Genomic DNA, 26265 nt, shown 5'->3' with positions numbered 1-26265 from the left:
TTGTCGAAAATATATGTACAATTAAACCGAATATAAATAAACATTAATATATGTACTATATTTTTAAAATTTATTTTTAAAATTAAACATATTTTTTATAAATATTTATTATATTTTAGTATTTACCAGCGGTACAATTTTGACGTTCTTTTTTTATCAAAAATAAATTAGTCATTTAAACAGTATGTATGTATGTATTTTGCCTCGTCATTTTGATTTGATATTTGTAGAATTTCCTTTGTGTGTAACAATGTTGCTGCTGTTTGTTGTTGATCTTCGAAGAGACCAAAAAAAGAGTAAAATAAAAATAAGAACGAGAGAAGACGACGGCGAAGGCAAACGCAAACGACGCCTGGAATGTTGCACATTTAATATCGTGTTTATTTTTCTTGGAAGTAATTTCACTCCCGTCGCCACCAAGCTAACAAAAAAAAAAAAAAAAAAAAAAAAGCTAACAACAACAACAAGGCAAGAAAGCCCCAAAAAGGAGTGAAAAAGAGAAGAGGAGAGACGTGGGACGTAAGACGAGAAGAAATGAAAAAAGAGGAGACAACGCGTAGAGCTGGCTCATTTCGTTTCTTGTTTTCCTCTGTGTAATCTCTTTCGCTTTTGTGTGTTTGGCACTTTTCTTAATTAACAGTTTCAATTTTTTGGATTCTCACACACGTTTGTTATTCGTGGTTTAACTCCCTTTCATGAATGATCTTTAATTAGCTGTCAAAGCGCATGCGTGAATGTCAAACTATGTACAGCTGTGTTCAAGAAAGTGCTACCAACGCGTTAAAAAATTATAATATTAACCCTTTTTTTAATGGTATTGTTATTAAATATGTATAGTCGAAAAATTCCTGTTAACGACTGCGCTAAAAATTAATAGTACTATTATAATAGTACCACCTTAGATGTAGAGTTCTAATATTAAAACCAAGTCAATACAAACATTTTTTAAAATTATCCAAACCATTATCTGTTCTAAGTTACTGTAAAATACGACTGGAAGAAAAATAAGCGAGAGAGCGCGAGAGAAAGATCGACTCATTCGCATTCGCATTCCGACATTCCGATTCCATTTGCCATTCACAGACCACCCTCCGTTTTGTTTTTGTTGTTGTTATTTTGCTATTTTCTCCACTTTGCACTCCCGCTTTGACCGGTTTTTATTTTTTATTTGCTTATGCCAGCACATTTCTCAAGCGATTTCTCGGGCTGTGGCGCTTTTCCAGGAACCACAGGCGAAACGTGGAACAAATTCTGCCACCGTTTGCTATTTTCCCCCCGACTGTCGCTTCTACTTCTTCTTCTTGTTGCGCTGAAAATCTTGGATTCGCTGGAATTCGATATTACCCATTCCAGCACATTCCCCAGTGGCTGTCAAACTGTGTCGGCTAACTGTAATTGCTGAGCGCATGCGTCACATCTGCGCTTGCTGTTTGTTGTTGTTCTTTTCGATGCAAATGACAAGTTGCAGTTCGTTGACGTTGCGTTATGTTGTTGTTGTTGTTTTGCGTGGCTGCGTCTAGTACACCGGCTGCATCCAATGAGAGAGGAGAGCGCATCGTTTTCTCACTCTCTCTCTCCTGCCCTGCTCTTTTTTTGCCTCTTATCCACTGCCCGCTATCCCTGTCTCGCTCACAGTCATTAACCACTAGTCTGTGCAACAATTTTTGTTGGCCTTTTGTTTTTGTTTTCATTTCACCAAGTGTACACACATATGCACATGTGTATGTTATTGTTGTTGTTTTTCCTGACATGTGACCGATTCTAAGCAAATGACCTCTGGCGCAATCACACAAACACGCACGCATCCATTTGTAGCCACTCGTCGCACCTGGAAAAGCTTTCTTGCCGTTTTTGTTATCAATGCGCAACCTTAATGCGATACAGTCGCGGGCAGAATAATAGGCAATTTGCAAAGCAATAATCACGTTTAGGTAATAAAGATAATAATTTAGTAGTACGGCAATATTGACTTTTAATTGGAATTTACCTAACAATATTTCCTTTTTGTTACAAGCAATATACATAGTTCTGATTTAATTCGAAATGCAACAAGGATACGAAAAAGTATTATATACATATGTTCGTACTTAAATTGGTTGAATGTAAAAATTTATATTTGTATTTAATTGAAAACGAACGATTCATTTCTAAATGACGAATCTGTGAAATTAAAAAAAACTTTTAAGTAAAAGTAAGATGTACTATTATTTTGACCCCCGCTGTATCAAGTGCATACACTGGCAAATCCAATCAATAAACGACATACGGCGCCCTCGCGTTTTTTTTTTGTTTTTTTTTTTTTGTTTTTAGCTTTTATCTCTCTTAAAAAAGGCGGCGCTCACTGCACTCACACTCAACACCAATACACCCATACACACACAGATAGAGATGCTTCTTTTTCAGTGCACAATTGCATGGCGTTGGCGTCTGTGTGCGTCTTTCATCCTTCCTCTTTGTTTTTCTTTCCTTCTTTTTGTATAATTTTTATGAATGAAAAAGTCGGAAATCTGCTGGTTGTTTTTTTTCTTCTTGGATTGCAACGTTATTTTTGTCTCATGAATATACGAATACTTCGTATTTACATTGCGTTGAATGACGCATGTGCCACAAACTCACATATGTACTTATGTATGTACATAAGTTTGTTACAAATGTATTTATGTGTGTTGCTCCATTTCCATGGCACATTCCACAAGTTGCTGACAAACAAACAAACACACACATGCACACACACACAATCGACTAAGGTTAGTTTTCTCATTTGTTGCCTTTCCTACAATTTCTTGTTTTTCCTGCATTTTTATTTACCAAGCTTAACTACATATTTGCCACCACTTTGCAACGCAAATGGCAAAAAATTATACAAAAAAAAGTAGCCAAGATTTGCTTTGTTAACATACATATGTACTATGTATATGTATGTAGAAAAGAAAAACTTCTTTTCCAGTTTTCATATCACAATTTTGTGATATTATTTATTCCGCATCCTTTTTAATTTTTTCTTTGAGATATCAATACGGATACACCAAAATAAATTTGATTAAAATTTTAAAAATCCTCGGCCAGTGGGTGGGACTTGAACTCGGACATTTGTTACCACACCGAACAAGTATTAACCCGGAATTTAAAAATATTGCTTTACAATTTTGTGAATTAATTAATTTTTTCTTTGATCAAAACTAATTTTATAAAAATATTAAAATTTTTCGGTTGGGACTTGAACTCGGACATTTGTTATCACACCAAACAATTATTCACCCGGAATTTAAAAATATTGCTTTAAATTTAAAAAGAAATGTTTTCCAATTGGTAAACTTACTTTATTTGGAATACAAAACTATATTTATTTAAAAAAAAAATCGCCATTGACTCAAAATTTCTAGTATTCAGGGCAAATACTTATTATTACATATGAACATGAAGCAACACAAAAATTATTTTGATTTTACATAATACATGACATTTTCTTTCGGTGTGAGGGGTTTTAGTCAGAGGAAGGGAGAAGGAAAATGCAGAGAAAAAGGGGCGGGAAAAGCACAACGCTTGCATTGTTGCTGTCTGGTTTGACCTAAATTGGTGCTCGGTGGTGTGGGGACGCTTGTCATTGTCGTTCCTCCCCCCTCCCCCCTCCCCACTTCGTCCGCCACGGTACGTGACAAATGCAACACCCACTGGGAATCCTATCGCGAATCTGTCACCTTCAGTTTGTCGGGGGATCCACCAATGCAAACCGAGTAGTACAGGTGCGGCCACGAAAATAGCATTTCCATATTAAATGAGATAGCATAGCTCAGAAAATTATCACTGATCAGTTATCAAAACTTGCAATATTATTTAAATTACTCAAGCTAAAACTTTGAAGGGTTATTATTGGTGTAGGAATAATAAACCTTCAAAGTTTTAGCTTAAGTTTAAAGACCAAACATATGTTGTATGCATAGAATGCGTTTTCACAACACAAAATAATTATATATTTAAATTTTTTCAAAGAGTAATTATAAGGAAAAATGTAATGAGGCTCTATTTATTTGATTATATTTTTTCAAAGTCAAATGACTCATTTACTAAATGCCTTCAAAGTCACGTTTTTGATATCTTTTGGTGCTACTACTTCATCCATAATTGTGTGCATGCAATACATATGTAAGTATCTATGACAAATTTGTTCTATTTTCCTCTCCATGGGGTACAATTGCTTTTTATTTCGTTGTTTGTTCGTTTGTTATTTTGTTGCTGCTTTGGCGATTATCATCATCATCATGCAAAACGTAAACAAAATGGCGAACAAGGGTGGTGGTGGCAGGAAGGAAGGAGAAGGGGGGCGCCACGGAGGCTGGTTGGTTGCGAGTCCGCATCCGTATGCAACAGGGGGCGTGGCACTGCCACATGCATTGTACATATGCCATCCATTTTACAGAAATCAGCAAAAAAACAAATAAAGTAAAGTTGAAGACGTGTTGAGCAGTTTAAAATGGGAGAACTGGAGAAGAAACTCATAAGATGAGATTTTCATTTTGTACTTTTAAAGTATATTCCTTAATATTTTTAAAGAACTTCAACATTTTTTCCCTAAACCAATTTAAATTGAAATCCTTATATACATATCTTATCATTTAACTTTATTTGCATATTTTGAACCCCATATTGACTTACAGTTGAGCTGTAATAACTCGAAACATCTGCCAGCAGAACCAATAAATAAAAAACTATTTGCTTTTGCAAATATGATATATATACATATATAGATATATCAATTGGCTATCTAATGTTTTATGATACCAAAAGCGACTGCAATTAAAGTTAAGCCAAGAAATGCAGAATCCAAGTGCTTTCTTCCAGTTCCAATTGGATCAGTGAAGAAAGAGAGAAAATCTTGAGAGCTGTGCGAGTGTGTGTGTGCCAGATAAATCCAGATTTACAGAGATTTTGCAATCCGTTCAGGTGCGGGGGAAAGGGGGGAGTAAGGGGAAAGGGGAAGTGAGTGGTCTAAATACCCAAACATATGAATTTGATTTGATGTACATAATTCGCACCTTTTGCTAGCATGATTGAAACTGAATTCTACATAGGTATGTGTATGTATGTATGTGTATGGCTTACATGTGCTTACAGTGGGTCAAACTTTTGCTATTTGAGCCACAAAAATAAATATTTTGGTATGCAATGCAAGGAGAGGGGGATTGTTTTTTTGGGGGGAAGTGGGGTAACACGCAAAACTCACCGATCCAAATACCGTATAAACGATTTTTGTTGATAAAAGTTGTTGTTGCTTATGTTGTTGTTGAGTCTGCTGCTATTGTTGTTGCTGTGCATTTTGTATTTCTTTCCTTTCGTATTCTTTTATTTGCGCTAGCCGACTGTTGTTGTTGCTGTGACTTTTGTCTTTGCAAAACTTTTCTCTTATCTCTAATAAGACGTTCTCTCTCCCTCTCTCTCTCGTTCTCTCTATTTTTGTGTGTTTTCCCCACTTCCTTCCACGCACTTGCTTCTTCTAACCGATCACACACTTTGGCATTGGTTTTTTTCTGGTTGTTTCTTTTTTATATTTTGCCTTTGTATGAACTTGTTCGATTTTGTCTATTTCACAATTCGCAAAAAAAACTAAGGCAACGAAGAAGAGAACATTTATGACAAATATATCACGCACACACATGCCCACAGAGAGAAAGAGTGGGGGAAGTGGAGATGGAGAATGTTTCTCTCACTCTCACTCTCTGCTTTGCTCCCACTCCTGCTGCTTCTTCTCCTCCCACCATCCGCCGTCTCACTTTCCCGATCCACGCGCTCACTTGTTAATCACACAAAAAACTGTGTAGAAGTAGGGGCAAAAAAAAATTGCTTTTGCTGATATGATTTTGGTGTATCTCTTTCGGTTCTCCTTCTCCTTTTTTCCTGCTGGTCATGCGTATGGGCTTTAATTCGCCGTTGGACTGTGATTTCTTCTGGATGCGCTGGCGTGTTCTTTTTTTTTTTTCCTTTATTATTTACCCCCTCTCTTCTAATGACTCACACGCACACACATGCGCGGATAGAATGCAGCGCAATCGATCTCGCGCTGGCTGCCTATCGATACATATCGGTGAACCGTTATGTTTTTCCACTGGAAAAAACGTGGTTGGCTAATTAGCGGCCAGCATAGCAGCAGGGTTGCCAACTGTTGCGTTTAGCGAGTTAGTGGGAAGTAGGTCAGTTTATCTAAATTGATTTTTATTGTTGACTCTCGCACACACACACACACACACGCATTTTCCAGGCCGAATGAGTAGGAGACGGAGGAGAAAAAGACCGAGAAGAAAAGCCGGCCCAAGAATTTTGTTTTTCCTCTGTGTCGGTGAGTGTGCAAAAAGATAAAACAAAAAAAAAAAAGGAAAACTGCACAAAAACCTACGAAACTGAGGAAGCAGCAGGGCTTGGAAAAAAATCGAGACACCTATGTATTTTCGTTTCTTCTTCACACACTCACTGTTGTTTTTTTTGTTTGCCTTTTCTGGTGCTTAAATGCCAAATGCGTATGGGCAAAAAAAAAAAGCGCTGCAAAACGCAAGGCGCTAGTTTTCTGCAACTTTTTCAAATTTTCGCGTTTTATTTCGCACCGAAGAACGAGGTGTGCAAGGCGTAGGATGAAATAATAAAAACAACTGCTGGCAAAGGCACAAACGCACACTCACAAACACACACGCGCGCCTATATTTTATAATTTTTGCCGTTTCAGTTTTTGATTTGTGATATTAGCCGTGTTGTTGCTGTTGCTTTAGTTGTTGCTCTTTTGTCGCTAATGTTGTTGGTTGTTGTATTTGTTGTTGTTGTTGTGCAACTACGCCGCGCGTATTTCCGAAAAAGACGACCGCAAAATGCAGAGAGTATTTAAATACTGAGCTCAGCCAAAGGCGAACCGAACGGGAATGCGAAAATGTGAATGTGGACAAAAAAAATTAAAAAAAAAAAATATAAGCGAAGAGAGTAGGAGAATAGCCGACAAGTGAGCGAGCGAGCGAGAGAGAGACCTGCCGAGCTCCAATAAGAATAACTTCGGGTTTTGTTTTCGACCGTATGTGGTGTTGTGGTGTGAGTGCTTGCGAAAAGAAGACGGCAGAAGTAGGAGAAGGAGAAATGACCACGTTAAGCGGTTACGTTATATGGCGTTGCCAGACGGTCGCAGTTCAAAGTAAACATAATTAAGTGCCGCATTTAACGGTCTTCAGTCTAGTGATCTTGTAAAATTTAACTTTATTTCAAACAAACTTTTTTTAGAAAAATAAGGACTACATTTTATTATAACTTACCAAAGGCAAGTGATCATTTTATATTGTTGCAATAGTTTTTATCAAATTGAAAATTTATTATATCATTCTTTTAAGGATTTTAATAATATGTAAAACAAAAGCTACAACTTTCTGCTAACTACTTCATTTATCTATGTAGATTTTCTTCATATTTTTATTTTTGATTATCAGATAATTGGCATTAGAGATTATAATATTATAATTCTTTTATCATTGGTTATCAATGATTTTATTTTTTGTACCTATCCTTAAATTCCAATTTTTGCAGCCAAGTGTGACACTCTCCCTCTCTTCCTCTCTTTGCTGGGCTCCCACAAGTATAAATCTTATTTGAAAAATGTGTTTTGACCGCAAAACCGGCGGAATCAAGCGAAAGCAACGGTAAAAACAGTTGTAAGCGGGCGATAACAACCCGCTTAAAGTTAATACAGAAATAAGAGGAGAGAAAACTGAAGCGAATCGCTGATAGTGCGCAAACCCCAAAAACTCGCACCCACAGCAGCGGTCAATTGCATAGGAGTGTCCCATTTGGGAATTACCAATATGTTAAAGTATGTTAGAAAAAGTAGTTGCTTAATATTATAAATCAATTGGATGACTTTATGTATTACTTTATACTACAAAGCATTTAATTTGATATTGAAATAGTAAAAATTGTATTCACAATGCAGAAAAAGTATAAGAAGTAAACATTGGGCAGCAAAAGGACTTGAACACAGGCTTTTAGGTGCTGGTGAGTCCCATTTTGGACATTTATGCTATTTTACTTATGTTGAATTTAGATATCTTCATTTTGGAGACCAAATATTTTATTGAAATAATGTTTTTTACATCAAATGAAGTGATTATAATAGAACAAAAATAGGAAGTTGTATAATTTTAGCTGAATCAGAAGATCAGAAGTAATTATCTATCAATTTTCAAACAAAACTAGTTGGCTGGTCGCGACTGTATGGACAGAAGAATATTGCGAAAGCTTTCGCCGAGCTTTGCTCGCGCCAAAGAAACCGAAACAAGCTTTTTTGGCAGCTGTCGACTTGAACGCGAATTGAATCGAAACGAATCGAATGGAAAGGAATGGAATCGGGAATCGCAACCCCTAACCCATCGGTGAAATGCTTTCTTCACTCGCGGGAAGCACATATAAAACAAACAACGGGCTAGACAGGAAGAGGACCCGAAAAAGGGCGAAATATCGCGAACAGGACTCGAGGACCCAGGACCCAGGACCCTGTCAACTAATTTCGAAGTCCTACCTGCGTGTCGAACACGCCGCGATCACGGGGATCTCGAAGATCAGCGGGAACACTCGACGACACGAAAAGGGTTGGTCGATCGCAACTGGCAGCTGGTGAAAAAAAGAAAGAAAAGACGCAAAGAAAGTGGTCCCAACGGGGGAAGAAAGTTGTGGAAAGGTAAAGGTGTCCTTCTGCCACGTGTACCGGAACAACAACAGTTGCTATCCCATGTCTTTAGAGCGGTGCCCGCAGGTCGATAACAATGGCCCAGGACAATAGCACATGCGGATCGCATTAGGATCGGGATACCTTTCCCGTTCGCAAGGACATCATTTTCCTAAAACCTATGTTTGAAGGCATGTAATCCCAAATTTAAAATTGGTTTTAGCTGAATTTTCAAGGCTCTTATTAAAGGCAAAAAGTATTGACGAACCAACAATAGGGATGTTCTAGGTTTTACGAATGCATGTATAAAAATAAGTTTTAATTCGTGATGTCCTATACAAAATGTACAAATCTTTAAATACTGAATTCTTCTAGGGTTGAAGGTATTTATACTAAGGTATACACAACATTTTATGATATTTTTCAAGTTCAATTCAATACGGGTGATGCATCGATCTATAAAACGGTTGAATGAGAATTTCTCGCGCCATCTCCCTCGCTGCAATCTTGCCACCACTTTCGCTCATTGTACCAAAAATCACACGATCGTGTGTTTTTGTCTCTTCCTTGGCTGTATTTTTTTTCATTTTCGGTTTTTTGGTTTTGGAAAACTAAGCCAGCAGTAACACGAATCTCCAAATCTTTCATGCCTCGCTATACTCTTCTCTCTCTTTCTCTCGCTCTGTTTAAGTCTGGCCCCTGCGCATGTGTGCGTTGTCGTTCGAATTCTTGGAAATTTCTAATGAACACAAACACAAAAAGGAGCGCACACAAAAATGTGGTAGAAAAAAAGAAGAAGAGAGGAACAACAGAAACGAAACCAGCAAGATTTTGCCGCCAGAAAGTTGGAAAGAGACGGAGGGAGGAAGATAGAGGCAGGAAGATGATTCGAAATTAGATGCAGGTTAATCGATGTTCGATGAACGATAAGTTGCTAATCGGAGTGCAACGCTGTTAGATTCGCAAGGAATCTCAATGATAACGATTAAGTTATAAATGATTTTTACTTAGGGAGGTAATTTTAATACAATAATATCGAAAATTCTTTATACTATTTGAAAGAAATCTCCAGATCGAACTGTAAGAATGAAGATTCTTATAATATAGGATTCCTAATCAGTCAATGAAAGTAGTACTTCAAAAACAAAGCAAAACGTAATTCCAAACTCAGAAAGAGATCCTCGAGGGCCCCTTAAACGTCTGTCAAATGCTTAACCTGGTTACAGCATCACCTTGAAATTAGGGCAGGCCAAGACTGTTCTTGTTTTGTACCTGACAAACTCGCACACTTGGGCATTCTGGACTACCTGTCTACCTGGGGCAGGAGTACAAAACGAAAAATGTGCATCCTGTTTGCTGTCCGGAGCGATTTGCCAAAGTCGGTGTCCTTCTGCTCTTCCGCTGTGCAACAACTTCAACTTCCAGCAATCGCAGTTCGCAATTCGCAATTCCCGATTCACCGGCAGCGGAAATTTGGCGGACCACGCCTTACCCGTCCTACCAAAGAACCCCCTTCTCCACACAACCCCATACTCAACTATCCCCAAAAAAAAAAACAAACTCAATATGGGCCAGAGCATATTTTGTTTTTGGACAAATGTAGGTAAAGTGTACCAGCGCCTCCCCCGCCAATCCCTCAGTACTTGATTTCATTCGTTTGATTCTATACAACGATGGTGCACTGAGCAAAATTTATTCCCAATTCGGGGTACTGTACTGATATAGTCAATTCTTTAAAATCTAAATATTTGTTATTAATAGACATGGGATTATATGCAAAACAGTATTCTTTACATTCTAAACTAAGCAAAGTTTGAAAAATTAAAATTAATTTTCAATAAGTAAGTTTGTTTAAGCTTTAATTCAGTTACGAGTTTAGGAGAATATATTTTTAAATCAAAAGTTCGTGTAGAATAATATTTACAGAACATGATATTGAGTATAACTCGATGTGTAGTTATTATTCTAACGGATTTAAAACCACTTTCCTTCTAAATATGAATTTAAAAATGAAAAAATGATATTGTAGTTTTTACCTTAACAATACTATTATATATTTATATGTATATAATATGTAAGATTATCGAAATGTAAAAATATAACTATTGTAAAAACCCTTGAAAATGGAAAACAAGTGGCTTAGGTAGGTATATTCTATTCATATTCTAACTAAACAGTGATCTATTATTAATAATAGATTGTATTTGTTTCGCCCAGTGCATAATCATCTCCATATATGTAGATGCATACACATAAACCTGGGCTCATGTGAATCGGGTTTTGGCTCGATTTTGGCTGGCTTTGTGAAGTGATGACAAAGGCGGGGGCGATTGGAATGAATGGAGCGCAATAAACCAAGGTCAGGCCCCGTTGTTCGATGAGAAGCAGCTGTTGCTCTAAGGCTTAGGATGCTAGATCGCTCCCATCCATCCATCCATCCAATCAATCCAACCCCCAACAGTGTGAAAATGGAATACAGATCCCAGCCTCCTGTCGCTTTCCAAGGAGTTCTACTAATTTGACTGTCAATCAAAAGAGGCGAGTAGCAGAAAATCAGCAGGATCTAGAGGATCAGGCGGCGAAGGAAGCAGACTCCTTCTGCTTTATGCTCCCTGCTCCCTGATAATCGATGGGAATCAAATTTGCTCCTGGCTTCCACAGAGTTCGCTTTCTTAAGGCTAAGTGGCAGAGGCAAAGATACAGATATGCAGATACGCAGATACGCAGATTCAGATACAGATGGCAGATATACAGGGGCGAAAGGGTTGCGATTAGGCAGAGAGCCAGCGGCAGTAAAGACAGCCAAGTGGCAAAGGACAAATTGGCAAGCAGCTCCTCCCCAATCGCAAGTGAACAAACATTAGAAAAAAGAAGGGCAAGGCCTCCTCTCGCATAATAATTAAAAATGTTTGAGCTCACATTGGCAGCGCAAAATGAGAGCGAGTTGGAAATATGAGAAACGTGTTTTTAGCGCTGCGACTAGAAAACCAACCATCACGAGGGGCAAAACCAAAAAAGCAAAAAAAAATTAAGAACAAAAAAAATACACACAACAATAAAGCGGGCAGGAAAGCCCCTAAAACTCAGCCAAAATCATATTTCCAGCAAAACGCCAACTCTCCTGAGAAACCTGATCATGAGATCACCAAGACACACGCACACACGGCCGAACAGCAAACATAAAACACTCTGGAACGACGAACCAACAACAGATTCCAGAGATGAGATCTCATCTCATCGCGATTGCCGGCGTTCTGGGTCAACCCTTCTTTCTAAGCAAAATCCCAACGACCAAGACACCACACATTAGAACCAAAGGCAGAGCACAGCAAAAGCATCGAAAAAGCAAGTCAAACCTGGCAAAAGATTCCTTCTGCGGCAGCGGCATGTTTCCTTTGGCGGATTAAACCAATTGCTACAGAAAAAGATTGTCGTTCTGTGCCTTTGCTGCTGTATTTTTTTTTTTTATTTTTTTTTTATATCTTTTCTTGTGAGATTCTTTCAGTTCTCTGGTCTTTGGATTTTTCTTATTATTATCTCGTATTTTTGCCACCACTCTGCTGTTTTGTTTACTTTGCATTCCTGCTGGAAATTAGTTGGGATTGGGATTTTTTCTTAGTTTTTTTATTCGCCTACCGGCTTAGCAGTTGTTGCAACAAGCGGCTTAACACGGAACAAACTGTGTCGCAGCGGGAACTTGGATTCTGAGCTGGAAAAGAATCGCAATCCCCGTCTTAGGATTCAACAACAAGTTTATGAAAAACATTAATCTCTCTCATCCAATTCTTCTGCAAGCTTTATAGCATTTATGTTCGTTTCTAATACTTCCTAGATCTTTCCTTTCAAAACTATTAGTTTACTTTGATGATAATCCTGAACACTTCCTAAGATCGTAAAAACTAAAGGTCTTAACAAGATGGTAGCTGAAATAATTGATATGAAGAAAATCTTATCCTTTAGAAGTTCTAATTTTCGTAACTTTCCAATCTCCTTATTCTACTCAATGGTTATTAAACAAACAACCGCGAGTTCTTGAGAAAATCGCTTTTTGATTCCAAAATTGAATTGTTCAAAGTTCAATACAATAAGATATCTACCAGATCTTATTATTTGGTATAATATTCATTGACTTTCGGAGAGGAAAAGCAAAAGCTAACTGAAAACGCCTAGTAGTTAATTTTTTAGTTAGGCAATCCCTGATTCCGTGGGTCTGATACCTTATACTATTCTAATCCGTTTAGGACATGCGCTGGCAATCTTCCCAGCTACAGGCTGTTTGATCTTTAAGACTCTTCCCTTTTTATTGTATCAACAAGAAACCAACAAGTAAAAAAAAAGCTAATCTGTTTAGAGGTGCAACACAAACATTATCTTTGGCTCCCTGAGTTGGGTCGAACTTCGATCAGTCGTTGTTGTCCTTCATTGATCTTTTTGCACCTCCCTTTGGCCAGGGAAGCGATCCTGCGTGGAGGATGCTAAGTGAGTTCCTCCCTCCTTAACCCTTTCTGGCTGTTATTGCCCGTTGCTCCTGTTCGGCGAGCAGCGTGCGGCAAGTATATCAATTCTGTCAGATCGGGGGTTGGCCGAGAAATCCTCGGGATCTCGGGAATAGGAGGATTGGAAGATCGTAGGATCGAAGGTATAGAGGCTGAGGCGCTGAGGGGCTGAGGGGCTACCGCTTCCCGGGGCTTTTTTATGTGACAATGATGATGGTTTCGCCTACCCCAGCTTGTTCTAGGCCCGCTCAGTGTTTACTTACACCACTTGAGCTTGGCTCGAGGTGGGGAAGAACTTGACGAGGGTCGAGGGTGAGCAGGATCCTCCCTGAGAGCCATTTTTTTTTTTTGTTATATTTCTTTTTTTTTTTTTTTATTTGTCGGCCCAGTGATATGCCCAATTTATCACAGGAAATTAGCTGCTATTTAGCAGCGTTGTATGCCCAAAAAAAAGGGGGGTGTTGTGAGGGGTTATAGGGTTAGGAATTGGGTTTGAGTTTTGGTTGGCAAAGTAGGAGGGCCACCGTGTGAGGGGCAAACTTCATGTTATTTGGCGTGATAATTTGTGCAATTGTGGATTGCCAGCGAGAGCATAGCATCTCAGGTTTAGATTCAGATTCAGATTCGGATTCGGATTCGGATTGCTCAAAGAAAAACGCCCGAGGCTCGCCTTTCCGGGTTTCCCATTACTTATGAGATCCTCAGAATTCTTTTTTTTGTTTTTTTTTTGCCCAAAACCTTGGAGAGGCGCATCGAATCGCGGCCGAGGCGTAGCTAAACACCATTTGGCGCCATTTTCAACCAGCCTGTATATAAGTATTTTTACCCAACTATTCTAAACTGATCTATTCTGATCCTAAATCCAGGGGTAAGAGTATCGGATTTCGAGGTGGAAAGGTATTGATGGTGGGTGGTTGTGGCTAGGGAACCCGCACTAAAAAGCTAAAAAGCATCATACAACAAACTACAAAAGCTACATCAAGATCAATGAAAGATGGTAGGAATGTTTGTGGGTGTGGGGAGAATGTTTTCTGGTTGGGGGGATATATCAGTTCTGGATAGAGAGAAAGGCCTTGTGCGATCTGTTTTTCGGATCTGTTCTAAAATGGGGTATAGTTTTATACGGGGGGTACATACCTTGAGGTGCCAGCACCTTCCAACTGCTGTCGATCCAGTGGCGGATCGAAGATCTGTTCACGATCCTCCTTTGAGAGTTCCAGGTCGGCGAATTGATCCAGTTCGGATGCCATTTTCGGTAGCTCTTTTCTTTTCTTTTCTTTTTTTTTTTTTGGTAGAGTAGTGTGCGTGCGTGTGTTTTTGAGGTTTACCTTCGGGTTTTGTTGAGTCGAGTTGGGATTGGATATATAATAGTTATATATTATATTATCTTATCTCGGGGCGGGGGGGAGTAGCTTAGGACTGCCTGAAACCGAAGTTTTGCTGCTCGAACACTTTAGAATTTGTAGGTGGCTTTCGAAAACGCGATTCGTAGCTTTCCGAAATCGATCTTTAATATTTAATATATGTTGTATTTTTAAGCTTGTCTTCTTTTTACTCCTGCTTCAACTCTTGCTCGTTTCGGATGTTACGTGTGGAATGATGACTTTTTGAATTTAGCGCGCTCAATTAAACGATTGACTCATGTCCTTGACGAATTTATGTTGTTTTTGGTAAATTTGATTTATTTTTTTAGATTCGCCGAGTCGAAACTTTTGCTACCCTCTGCTGAACCGGGGAAAAAAAGCGTTTAGCAAGCGTTTGTCAGTGGATTTGTGTGTTTAAAGTCGCGTTTGCATTTCTTATTTTGATTTTTCACTGATTTTCGCAACTGTCTTTTTACGTTTTTTTGCGGGGCGTTTAATTTAAACTTTTTTAATTTTTTGTTTGAACTCGAAACTTGGTTTGTGCGTTGCGGTTTTTTCTTATACTCGTCCTTTTTGTGGGCTTCAAAAAAAGTTACATTAGTGGTTTGTGGTTGTTTTTTTTTTTTTTATAATTTGTTGTTTGTTTTTGGTGTCAATTGGGCCAAAAAAAAGAGTTATCTGTGGAGAGAGAGACGGGGAAAATGCAATTAGTTCTCGGGGGTCATTTCAAGCGGGAGGGGTAGAGATGGGGCTAAGGCTAACACGCCCACACAAGGGTTAACATTAACAGCTGTTGCGCGCGATCGCCGGCCGGCAAAAGTCAGCTTTCTTTTTCATTTCTCTTCGTTTTCGGCTATTTGCTTTCGTCATCAAGGCGGCGTGGGAGAGCCGCCAAGAGAATGAGGAGGGGGGAGATAGAGAGAAAAAGAGAGCGAGCGCGGGGGCATTAGAAGTACAAGTAGAAGAGATTTATGCGGGACAATGCGTGAGAGCAGCCAAAAAAAAAAAAGTAAGGAGAGCGAGCTTTTTGTTTCGTCATGTTGACTTTGATCTTGGCTCTCGTGTGTGGATGTATGTGTGTGCGTAAGTGTTGTTGTTGGCATTTTTTTGGTTTTGTTGTTTTTTTGTTGTCTTTTTTTTGTGGTGAATAAGTAGGCGAAGGAAAATAAACCATTTCGCATATGGCCCAAAAAATTGCGGAAATTTCTGACTGTCGTTTGTTGTGTTTCTTTCTGTCTGTTGGCTTACTTTTCATTTGTTGCTCTCTCTCTCTCTCTCTCTCTCTCGAATGTTGTTTGTTGTCTGCTGTTGATGTTTAAGAATTGTTGTTGTTTTGTGTTTTATCTTTTTTGAATTTTTTTCGGTGTTTCTTTTTTCGCGCAGTGGAGAGTGGAGCTTTGCAGATGATGTCAGAGTGCCTTCAAAAAATATCAAAAAAAAATTGTGTTGTTTTTGTTGGTGCGCGGTTCTTTTTTTTTTTTGGATTTTGTTTGTTTGTAATTTTGGGCCACACTTTTTGTTTTGTTGGGGCGGCAATTGAAAATGGAAAATGTTATCAAGAAAAAAAAAGGGAAAAAAACGTATTACAATCTTTGTTGTTGTTGCTCAGAATACACATGCACACGCCTTAGCACACACACACACACACTCAGAAACATACACTAGCACAGGGGCAAAGGAAAAAAGCAAAGGCAAACGAATTAAAGTCAAAGTCAAAAAATATGCCACGAAAAAAGTAGCAGCAGCAGCAACAAAAAACACACAGAAACCCCCCACAAGCCCCCCCCCCCCCCCAAAAAAGTTATTCACCACCTCCCCCCCACTTTTTCGGTTTTTTCTTATTTTCTTTTTTGGGATTTTCTCAGCAGCGGAGATAGTTTGTAACGGCGGATCCGTTAGCCGTTTCCGTTATCCGTGGATATCCAAGAATCCGTGGCGCGAAAAAGGGGAAAATGAAAATGGCACAAAGTAAACTAAGTGTAACACACAGAAAAAATTGATTCAAGGCTGCTGCTGCTGCTGCTGCTGATTTTGGTGTTTTTTCGTTTTTTTTGATTGGCTTTGTACAAAATTTCTTTCTGCTTTTCTTTTTTTTTTTATAATTTTTTTGGTATATTATTTGGGGCAGCCCGCGAGTCGCGACGCTACGTTGCTTACAGTTAGGAGCGTTTTCAGACACTGAACTGAACTGCCGACCGAGCGCACAGCCACAGTTTCACTCGAAAATTCACATTTTGTTTCTCCGCTGCCGAAATTCCTAAACACAGATACGGCACACACACACACACACAGCCCGTTAAGGCGGCGGGGAGAGAGAGAGAAGAGAGGCAATGGCAAAAGCAAAAGGCAAAGGCAATGGCAAAAGACGTAAGAAACCGCGTGCATGAGTGTGCGTGCCGGATTGCCGAAAATTTTTTCGGCGAGTGCTTTTCGAGTGTGAGTGTGTGTGTGTGTGTGAGATGAGTGTGTGAATGAGTGCGAGTGCGAGCGAGGCGGCGAGTGTTGAGTGACTTTGGCGTCTTCTGCTTCTTCTTCTTCTTGCCGCCCGTCGTTTTTTTGGTGAGTGGCGCGGAAATTGATAAAAGCGGTAATTAAAGCTAACAATGAGACAGATGAAATCTAAAATGGAGGTTTAGTTCAGTTCGGGTTATCAGAAAAGCTTCGAGCCAGATCCTGAGATATTCAGATGCCATCTAAGATACATAGTATCTTTAAGAACTCTTTCACCAATCATACATTTTTAATCTAGTTTAATAAGAAACCTTAAGATACTTTGACACGGCAAATCAAGCATCTTATAAAGTTAAGTAAGGCCACCTGGGCTCAAGTCTTTGAGATATACTCCCACATTGGTATCGAAGTTTAATTTTAATTGATTTTTAAAGATCTAAGAAGCCAAAAACTTTTAGTTACACAATTTAATCGCATAAGCTACATATTTATTTTAGTTATGAAAACCAACTAGATTACTTACTAGATTACGTACTTTTGAAACTAATTATCTGGCATTAGTTTTAACTTTGTTTTGTGGTAAGCAAAGCCATAAAAGTAGAAAACAATTTATGTATGTACATCATCTGCATAAGTTAGATTTCAGATAGAAAAGTTCGTAGTAGTTAGAGGTTTGTAAACATATTTGTAGCTACTTGGCAGTTCATATTTCAGTTATTCCTAACATTTTTGGTAATAACGACAAATTTAAAGCCATTAATTAGCTCATCTTAAGGCATTTCGAGTTATCATTATAAAAAATTTAGGGAGTAAGATCTAACTTTTGTTTGGATACTTCTTAAGGACTCTTATTTAAGGTTGCTCGGGTAAAAAAAGTCCTTAAAGTATATGTTCTATATCGTTTTTAATGGAATCGAGATATTCGCATTTTTACAAAACTAATCCTACAAGGTAAAAATAAACGCTTTTAATTAGAGTTTACTAAAAAACACATTAATTTCAATATGATTATGGGAGGAAGGTTAGAATTCTTTAAAATTTGATGATGTTTGGAAATCCTTGTTAGTTATAGTGATAAATATGGGTCGTGCTCTTTAATAGGGAGCATTCCCTCAAGATTGCTTCCGATTTGAGTCATAAAAACTGGGTTTGCTGGCGTTTAAAGCTCGAGTGGAAGATACTTTGCCTGGATACTGGATGTTCCAGCTATGGAAGTTGGACTGTATAGGGAATGCGAATTCCTGTCTCCACACTCTACTCTCTCTCTGGCACTCTCCACAAACTCACTCAAAAAAGCGGCTCAGAAAAGACGCGCGTGTGTGTTGCCCCCCCTCCCCCCTCCCCATCAGCGACTAAACCCAAACCCCCCACCCACCCCCCATCATCCTTGAAGGAGCACGTGCGAGCGAGAGGCACAATGCTCAGGACTGCTCTCTCACACTCTGTCTGTCTTGCTCTCTCTTTTTCTTTTTTTTTGTATTGCTGCCGGCGTCGACGTCGACGCTGACTGCGCTGCTGGCGTTGCCAAAAAACGAGGCACACATGGATACACACATAGAAGAGGTGCCTCTGTGTGTGTGTGGCGATGACGACGGCGCTTAAGCTCTGGAAACTGAAAACCAAAAAGGAAGAAGGAAGCGGCAAAGGAAGTGAACTGCGAACACACAATAGCTGCTGCTGCTGCTGCCGCTGCTCTGTATACCGGCGTTCTTGTCCTTGTTGTTGCTGCTTTTTTTCTTAGAAAACAACTGAAACGCAAAAAGCAGCCGAAAAATTGAAAAACGAATAGGATGCGGAGTGGGTGAGAGGGGGGGGGGGGGGGTAAAGGACACTTAAAGCGAGTTTCGCATAGAATCCTAGTTGGGGGGAAGGATGAGTGGAGGGGGGGGGGTGGAAGTTGGGATGGTGTAAGGTTAGTACAATGTCCTTGAGCTTGAGCCACAAGTTCAAGTCCAAAGCTGCGATTAGCGGTGAAAAGTTTTCACTGGTAAAAGGAACTTAAGAACTACTGAGTACTCACTTTCTCTAACCTTAAACAGACCAAAAAATATTTCAATATGGAACCACTAAGCACTCTAACCATATATTCCTAGAACATACCTATTATGTTTTTCATTGATGATCCTCTTTTGCCCCCCAAACAGTTGGAACCACTAACCATGCTCATCCTTAAAAATAACATGTCTTTCAAACTTTCTTTAGGATTTATTTGTTTTCCATTTCGTTATAAATAAAATATTAATTAAGAACATCCAATCACATTGGTTTTCTAAAGAATATCATATTATTAGTTTATTTCTAGTATCTTTTTATTTATTTTATATTTATTTTTATTTATGATCCTTTCTCATGCTCCAATATTTGAAACCACTAACAACTTTTTACATTCAAAGCACATTGCTTACTTATCAATCCTTACTGCTTATAATTGATCTACCAAATTATTTTGTATGATACAACTACATTAAAGTGGTTCAAATTGTATAGCTTTATTGTTTTTGGTATGTACATATATGATCAAATTGCTTTTTGACTAATAGGATCCTCTATTATTTTTATGGATTTATACCATCTATTTATAACTTATCTTTAACTGAATGAAACGACAAAAGCTTATGGGTTTTCGAAATTGTAATCATTCTTATAGCTTGTTTAGTCTTCTAATTCTTGTTCAGGAAAGACAAAAAGGAATTGGGTATACTATTGACTATCAATTTAATATCTACTAATAGTTTTTAAAACAATAGACTTTAGAACCATAGTTTTTAGAACCATAGTTTTTAGAACCACAACGGAAGTGCTATGTCTTTCATCTTTCAATGAATCCATTTCAACCTGGCCATATCTTTCTGTATCTTAAATAGTAAATATCACCTCCTTAAGAAACCTAAAAGTAAAGTTTGTTTTTGTTAGGCCTAAGAAACTGACTTCACTTAACATCTTCGACCACCACTCAACCTTTAAATTGAGCAAACCTTAAGAGGATATCATTATCACACGCAGAGCGTTGAAATGCCTTAAGAAATCAAAAGAAATTCTCCGTATATTGCCTGCAACCAGCTTAAATCTTGTCCTTTCGCGAGACCCCCGTCGCTATCTTCAAGGATGCATTCAAATGGCGACAATAAAGAGGGCTTCTGGTTCTGTCGGGGCTCACTTGTTGCATGCAACAGTGCACTCTGACCCTCCGCAGCCCATACCCTCTGCATATACATACATACATACATACATACATATATCCCTGCACGCGTCGCAATCAAAACATAATCACAATCGAGAGGGTAGGGCAAAAGGGTTGAAGGACCCTAAAGGAATCGCGAAGGATGGGCGAACTGCAGCGATTGCAGTTCAGTTGTTTAAAGGTGACATTAATTGACGTTTAATAGGCCTCTACTTCTCGTAGGAAGGAGGAGAAGGGTGCCGCTGCCAAGGGTGCGGTACATGGTACATGGTTTAAATTAGTTCTACCCTTTGTGCCGATTTCGAATCCTTGCTTCCACTCCTTCTTTTTTTTCCGGCGCGACAAGCCAATTAGAGGTGGCGAGGCTTGTAAAGCTTTTTCTTTTTGTTGTCCTCGCCGGCAATTTGCAACAAAAGTGCAACGGCGGCGGCAAGGGTTTCCGCATCTCAGCACAACCACCACCAGCAACAGCGAGAAGCCCTCGAGGGGTGGCCACTCCTGCGGTTGCAACATCATCCTGCTAAAGGTTATAACCCCCGGGGTGGGCGGGCTTGACCTCCAGCCCCCTCAACCCCTCCTCCGCTCCTGATTTTTATTTTATTTTACTTCCTTCACCGGCGGCAAATGGCGAACGCCTGTTGCAGTTGCACTTTTACTGCCCCCTTTATTTTTTTTACAAAGCACAAAATGGCGCGCGCGCAGCAAAGTGCAACAGCAACCCCTCAAAAGTATGCAACATCGGTCCTTGCCACCCACTATCCACCACCCACAACAACCCCCCCCCCCCCCCATTAAAGAGAGAGGGAACTGCGAATAAAATCATCGAGAGCTATGTGTGTCCGTTTGTTCATCCACTTAGCCACTTGTGGGTGGCTTGGGTGGTTCGGTTGGCTCAGTGGTTCAGTGGTTGAATACACTTTTCCCGACTGCAATGGCGAACGCAGTCAAATGTGATTGAGATGCACACGAACCGGGCCGCAAATGCATACACAAATGTGCTCGTGTCCTGCGGGAAGGAAACTTCGTTGGGGGATTCCATTTTACATATGCTCAGTGGCTCACAAAGGGCAACATATGTGTATGGGGAGTTTCTCAAAAGCAACTTGTAGCACTTCGGATATTAATATTCGATTTTTAGGATAGTGAATAGTAACGAATAGAATAACTTGATATAAGATATAGTATGGAGTTCCCTCGAAAGCAACTTGTAACACTTCCGAAATGAATATTACATCTTTAGGATAGTGAATAGTAACGAATAAAATCCCTTGATATAAGATATAATACAATATATGTGAGAAGTTCCCTCGAAAGCAACTTGTAACACTTCCGAAATGAATATTACATCTTTAGGATAGTGAATAGTAAAGAATAGAATCCCTTGATACAAGATATAATACAATATATGTGAGAAGTTCCCTCGAAAGCAACTTGTATCACTTCGGATATTAATATTCGATTTTTAGGATAGTGAATAGTAACGAATAGAATCCCTTGATATAAGATATAGTACAATATATGTATGTGAGGAGTTCCCTCGAAAGCAACTTGTATCACTTCCGAAATTAATATTACATCTTTAGGATAGTGAATAGTGAAGAGTAGAGTAGTATGATACAATATATGTGAGGAGTTCCCTCAAAACCAACTTGTATCCGAAACAAATATTACATATTAAGATAGTGAATAGTGATGAATATATAAGATATAATACAGTATATGTCGGGAGTTCCTTCGAAAGCAACTTGTAACACTTCCGAAATGAATATTACATCTTTAGGATAGTGAATAGTAACGAATAGAATCCCTTGATATAAGATATAATACAATATATGTGAGAAGTTCCCTCGAAAGCAACTTGTATCACTTCCTTAATAAATATTACATCTTTAGGATAGTGATTAGTAAAGAATAGAATCCCTTGATATAAGATATGATACAATATATGTGGGGAGTTCCCTCAAAAGAAATTTGTTTTATTACCGAAACAATTATTTAATTTTCGGAGAAGTATAGAACAGTATTTCTTTTGAATTCAAACCCTTGATATAAGATTAAATACAACATATACGACAAGCTTCCTTTAGAGCAACTAGTCTTTTGACAGTGAAATATAACAATTTGTTTTGTGTATAAAACCTTGATATACGATTTAGTAGCTTATTAATAATATTATTAATATAAGACTTTGGTTTACAAGTGAAACTTATTTTTTAACATTCGATATGCAGTGTTATTGACTACAAATTTTAGTTATCCCAAACCCTAATGAGACCATGGTTTTAAACAAACATTTTGTAACTAGTCAAGGATCGCGGAAAAATGAAAGATCAAAAAAATGAATTTACATATGATGCGCTGTCTAATGTCTTTATTCAAAATCGGTTTTCTATAATATATTAATAAAAGTAACCTTTAAAATTTAAATCACTAAGGAATAAGGAATGGTATTCCTCAATCATTGCAAAACATATAAACCGTTTTTCAATCTATCTGATCTTAAATTATGCAATATGGAAAAGAGTACTTTGGTTTCTTCTTGGTAAACTGAAGCACGTGTTCAAAGATTGTATTGCAGTACAAATAAAAACTTATTTCTTTGGAACTTACGAATCATTAAATATTAATTTTCCCCGTTCTCTAAAAACTGAAATCAGGTTACTTGTCCTCAATGTCTAGGGTTAACTCGGCGATATCCTGATTCTAAGGCACACACTCGCCACCGAACAGGACATTAAACAATCGCACGCGAAGTGCTGGAGAGATGAGGGATGGGATGGATGGGATGGCAGTGGGGATGGGGTCGAGGAGCTCGTTTGCTCGTTTGGCTACAGGACACCTTTAAGGACTAGATAAGGAGTGCTCGAGGGGAGGGCGGGCGAGGGGCAGCCAGGCGACCAGGCAGGCTGGCAACAGCTGCGAAAGCTGCCTGTCTGCCTACCTAAGCTTTCTTAGAGAGCTGCCTCAAGGACAACCCGCGTCACAGGAGCGCTAACGAGGTACAGTTGCCGCCAATAGAACGAGATAGATGGACGCATGAAGATCGAGGGATCGATTGAGCGCCCTCAAGAACAAATTAGATACTAACATATCCAATCTAGAAATATATATACTATAGAATGCAATATAACATGGAAGCCTGTTTTTGAGAAATCAATTGGGGTGGATCGGTATAAGTAGTATGGTATCAAATCTATTCAGGTAGAAATCTTAGATAAATAGTAGGAAGTCTGCTTAGCGTCTTACTAATGTTTTATTTTTATTATAAAAATTTAAGATAGGTTATCTAAAAAATATAAGAAGTATAAATAAAATCAATCACAATATGTTATCATATTGACCAGTACCAAAATGTTCTGGAAAACAGAAAAAAAGAACTTATTTTTATCTTAAATTAAGTCCAAAATCAACTTAAAAATGGAACGAAATCATCTCATTTAACTTTTTTAGTTCCTACCATTTCGTTTTAGAACTAAAAACATTCAGCTCAAAATAAGAACATTTGTACTCACACGGCTTTTAAGAACGAAAGTTCTCAATTAAAGCACAATGTTCTTGGCTTTGCTCTTTGTGTATTTAAAGGAATCACATTTGGAAATCATTTTAGTAGATCTAAACTAATCTAAAGATCAAAAATAGACAATTTTAAAGGCGTATACCTCCTTCACCCAAAAAAAAAACATTTCGCAGAATCAAATGTCAGGAGGTAAAAGTAAATATTATACGACCCATTTTTATGGTAGATTTAAATTGAGAAATTTGCTAAAACTATTCCTTTTTCTTTGTCAGTTTGCTTCTAGTTTTTACCCCACCACCAAAATACATACATAACTCCCTTTTGGTTATATCCATCCCACTGATTCACTCTCTCTTTTTTTTTCACCGGCTGTTGAACTTTAGAATTGATCCGATTCTTTTTCGCATCTTCCATGAATTCGCCGCCTCACTTGAGAATGTATTAAATTTAGACGCAGACGAGCCAGATTAGAATGAGGAAGAGAATAAGAAGAATAAGAAGGCGGGACGACAGACGCTCCATTCATGCCACGCGCATCTTGCGCTGTCGACATTTAAAATAGACGCCAAACACGCAACCTCTTCGTTCAACCACAGAGGAGCCTGCCCCACTCGGTGGCGCTTTCATTCTCATCGACGGCAATTTATTATCCAACTTGGGGAGCACTCCCTGTAGTCGCCGTGTCATTCCCACAATGTTGCAATGGAGTGAAGGCCCCCTCTGTTAACCAAAAGCCAGAAAGAAACGGGAATTTCTCATCGGAAATATGAATGAAAGATGGCCAGAGAAACTGGGGGAAGCGGTTGTGCTCCTAAGTTATAGGTTTTTAATTGATCTCAGTTCTATAAGTGAAATTTTAGTAATCAGAACTACTACTCATAGAAGCAACTTTTAAATATTATGAGTTCTAGTTAGTTGCGCCTTATAATATCATTTCAATTGATAGACCTAGAAGGTCTAAGATATCCATTAGATCTCAAAGAAGAAAAGAAGAAGAGTTGTATGTAGGTATACGTTCCTAAGGGTAGTGAATTAAGTTTATAATAACACATTTTCCAATTAGTGATCACTAATGCTGAGTTATAAACTAAGACTGATCAGAATTTAGCTTTTATTAAGCCATCCTCATTCCTTAAAATCATACATCATACTATAGAGATATTTCAGATAAACCCAAATGTGAGAAGTGTTTGTTAACCATCTTGCAGGGCATGTCAATACAATAGGTGGGGTGTACATATGGCAAATGCCATAGGATACTTACAGTTTCAATTGCCTTAACTGCTGATCATCGATTGAACAATAGGATGTCGGCTGAAACTGCATACGATTGAGGTGCTATCGCTGAAATTCCAGAGAGTTCTCGGTTCGGTCCAGGCTATTGATCCCTTTAAGTTTCCAATTTCTGGCTATCGGTTTTCGGTTCAACCTTCATCGATGGACGTGGCTATCTGAGAGATGTTTGATAGGTCAGTCTTTAGGATTGAATATTGGATGTGTGCAATTTTCTCAAGGGGGTGGAGTACTCTGTGCAACCTTTCTTTTCTTTTCTACTAAATGAAGCCGTCTCACTGCTGCCGTCTCACTGGTTCTCTTTTTTGGGTTGGGTATTACGCGATCAGGGATTGGGGGTTCGGATTGCTCTTAAATGTGAAGATCTATGAACGAATTTTAACTGCAAGCCGAAAAGTCTATGAACAATGAGATAAGAACTTTTTGTACTGAATGGGATTTACTGAATTTGGATTTAGATCTGTTCTTGTGGCCCGCGTCCGTTTTCTTCTTTCCTTTGCTTTCCTTTACTTTACTTTCTTCTTGTTTTATTTTGTTTGGGTTTTGTTATTTGTTTTTGTTCGGTCTCTTGTCTTGTTATGGTCTGTGTGTGAGTGTATATTTTTGATTTTGGGTAAATTTTTGATTTTTTTGAGCGAGAAAAAAATTGAAACAGAATTGTGAGAAAGTGAAAATTTGTAGGTGCCTTTTGGCAGCTGGGATTGACAGAAGAGCCAATGATGTCTAAGAATTGGGGTGCCTACAATCATAACACCCCCAACTTTAATATGACATCTTGTTATCATTCAACTGCTTAAAGTTTGAAAAGGAAAAGAAATACATTTTAACTGTATGGTATTACAAATATATTAAAATCCTTGAATATTATAGTAAACCTCATTCTTAAACTATTTCAATCATAGATACAGAAATTCCATGATTGAAATAGGAATAATATAATTCTGTTTGGATTAAGAGATTATAATAATTATAGGAAGGGTTGTGTAAGTATTGGAGCGAAAAAATGACTACCATAAAAATTAACAAGTTCTGTTCACTTTATATGCATTTTACTAGTGTTAGTTTTAATCCAATCATTGGGTGTTTCTCAGGGATACTACAGAACTAACCCCCTTTTAAGGTTTTTATAAATGTAGGACCCTTTGAGCTGGGTTTGTGTGGGTTTTTGAGTTTATGGCTGATTTTATCTATTGATTGATTACGACCGGAAGTAATATTTCGTTGGCCTGTTTTCGTTGGCGATGTGGATATTATTTGATTTGCTTTCGTTATTGATT

The 26265-nt window shown here is 38.4% G+C and overlaps 1 protein-coding gene across 6 annotated transcripts in view; it reads right to left on the bottom strand.

The window, feature by feature from the left end:
• The window catches only part of LOC119557659 (insulin-like growth factor 2 mRNA-binding protein 1), a 34403-nt gene extending 8738 nt beyond the window's left edge, over positions 1–25665 (bottom strand). Inside the window, exons 1-3 of one of the 6 annotated variants that reach the window (XM_037870516.1) lie at positions 25432–25665; positions 25232–25370; positions 24960–25146 (exon numbers count right to left, since the gene is read on the bottom strand). In XM_037870516.1, coding sequence (XP_037726444.1) covers positions 24960–25021 — 62 coding nt within the window. In that variant the 5' untranslated portion in view covers positions 25022–25146; positions 25232–25370; positions 25432–25665. Of the gene's footprint in view, positions 1–5221; positions 5602–6463; positions 6882–14319; positions 15225–24959; positions 25147–25231; positions 25371–25431 lie in introns of those variants that run through there. The other 5 variants (XM_037870519.1, XM_037870514.1, XM_037870517.1 and 2 more) reach the window with 5 other exon arrangements.
• Positions 25666–26265: the final 600 nt, after the last annotated feature.

Source organism: Drosophila subpulchrella, chromosome X (genome assembly GCF_014743375.2).
Source record: "Drosophila subpulchrella strain 33 F10 #4 breed RU33 chromosome X, RU_Dsub_v1.1 Primary Assembly, whole genome shotgun sequence".
Lineage (NCBI taxonomy): Eukaryota > Metazoa > Arthropoda > Insecta > Diptera > Drosophilidae > Drosophila > Drosophila subpulchrella.
This window is presented reverse-complemented; position numbering and strand designations above follow the sequence as displayed.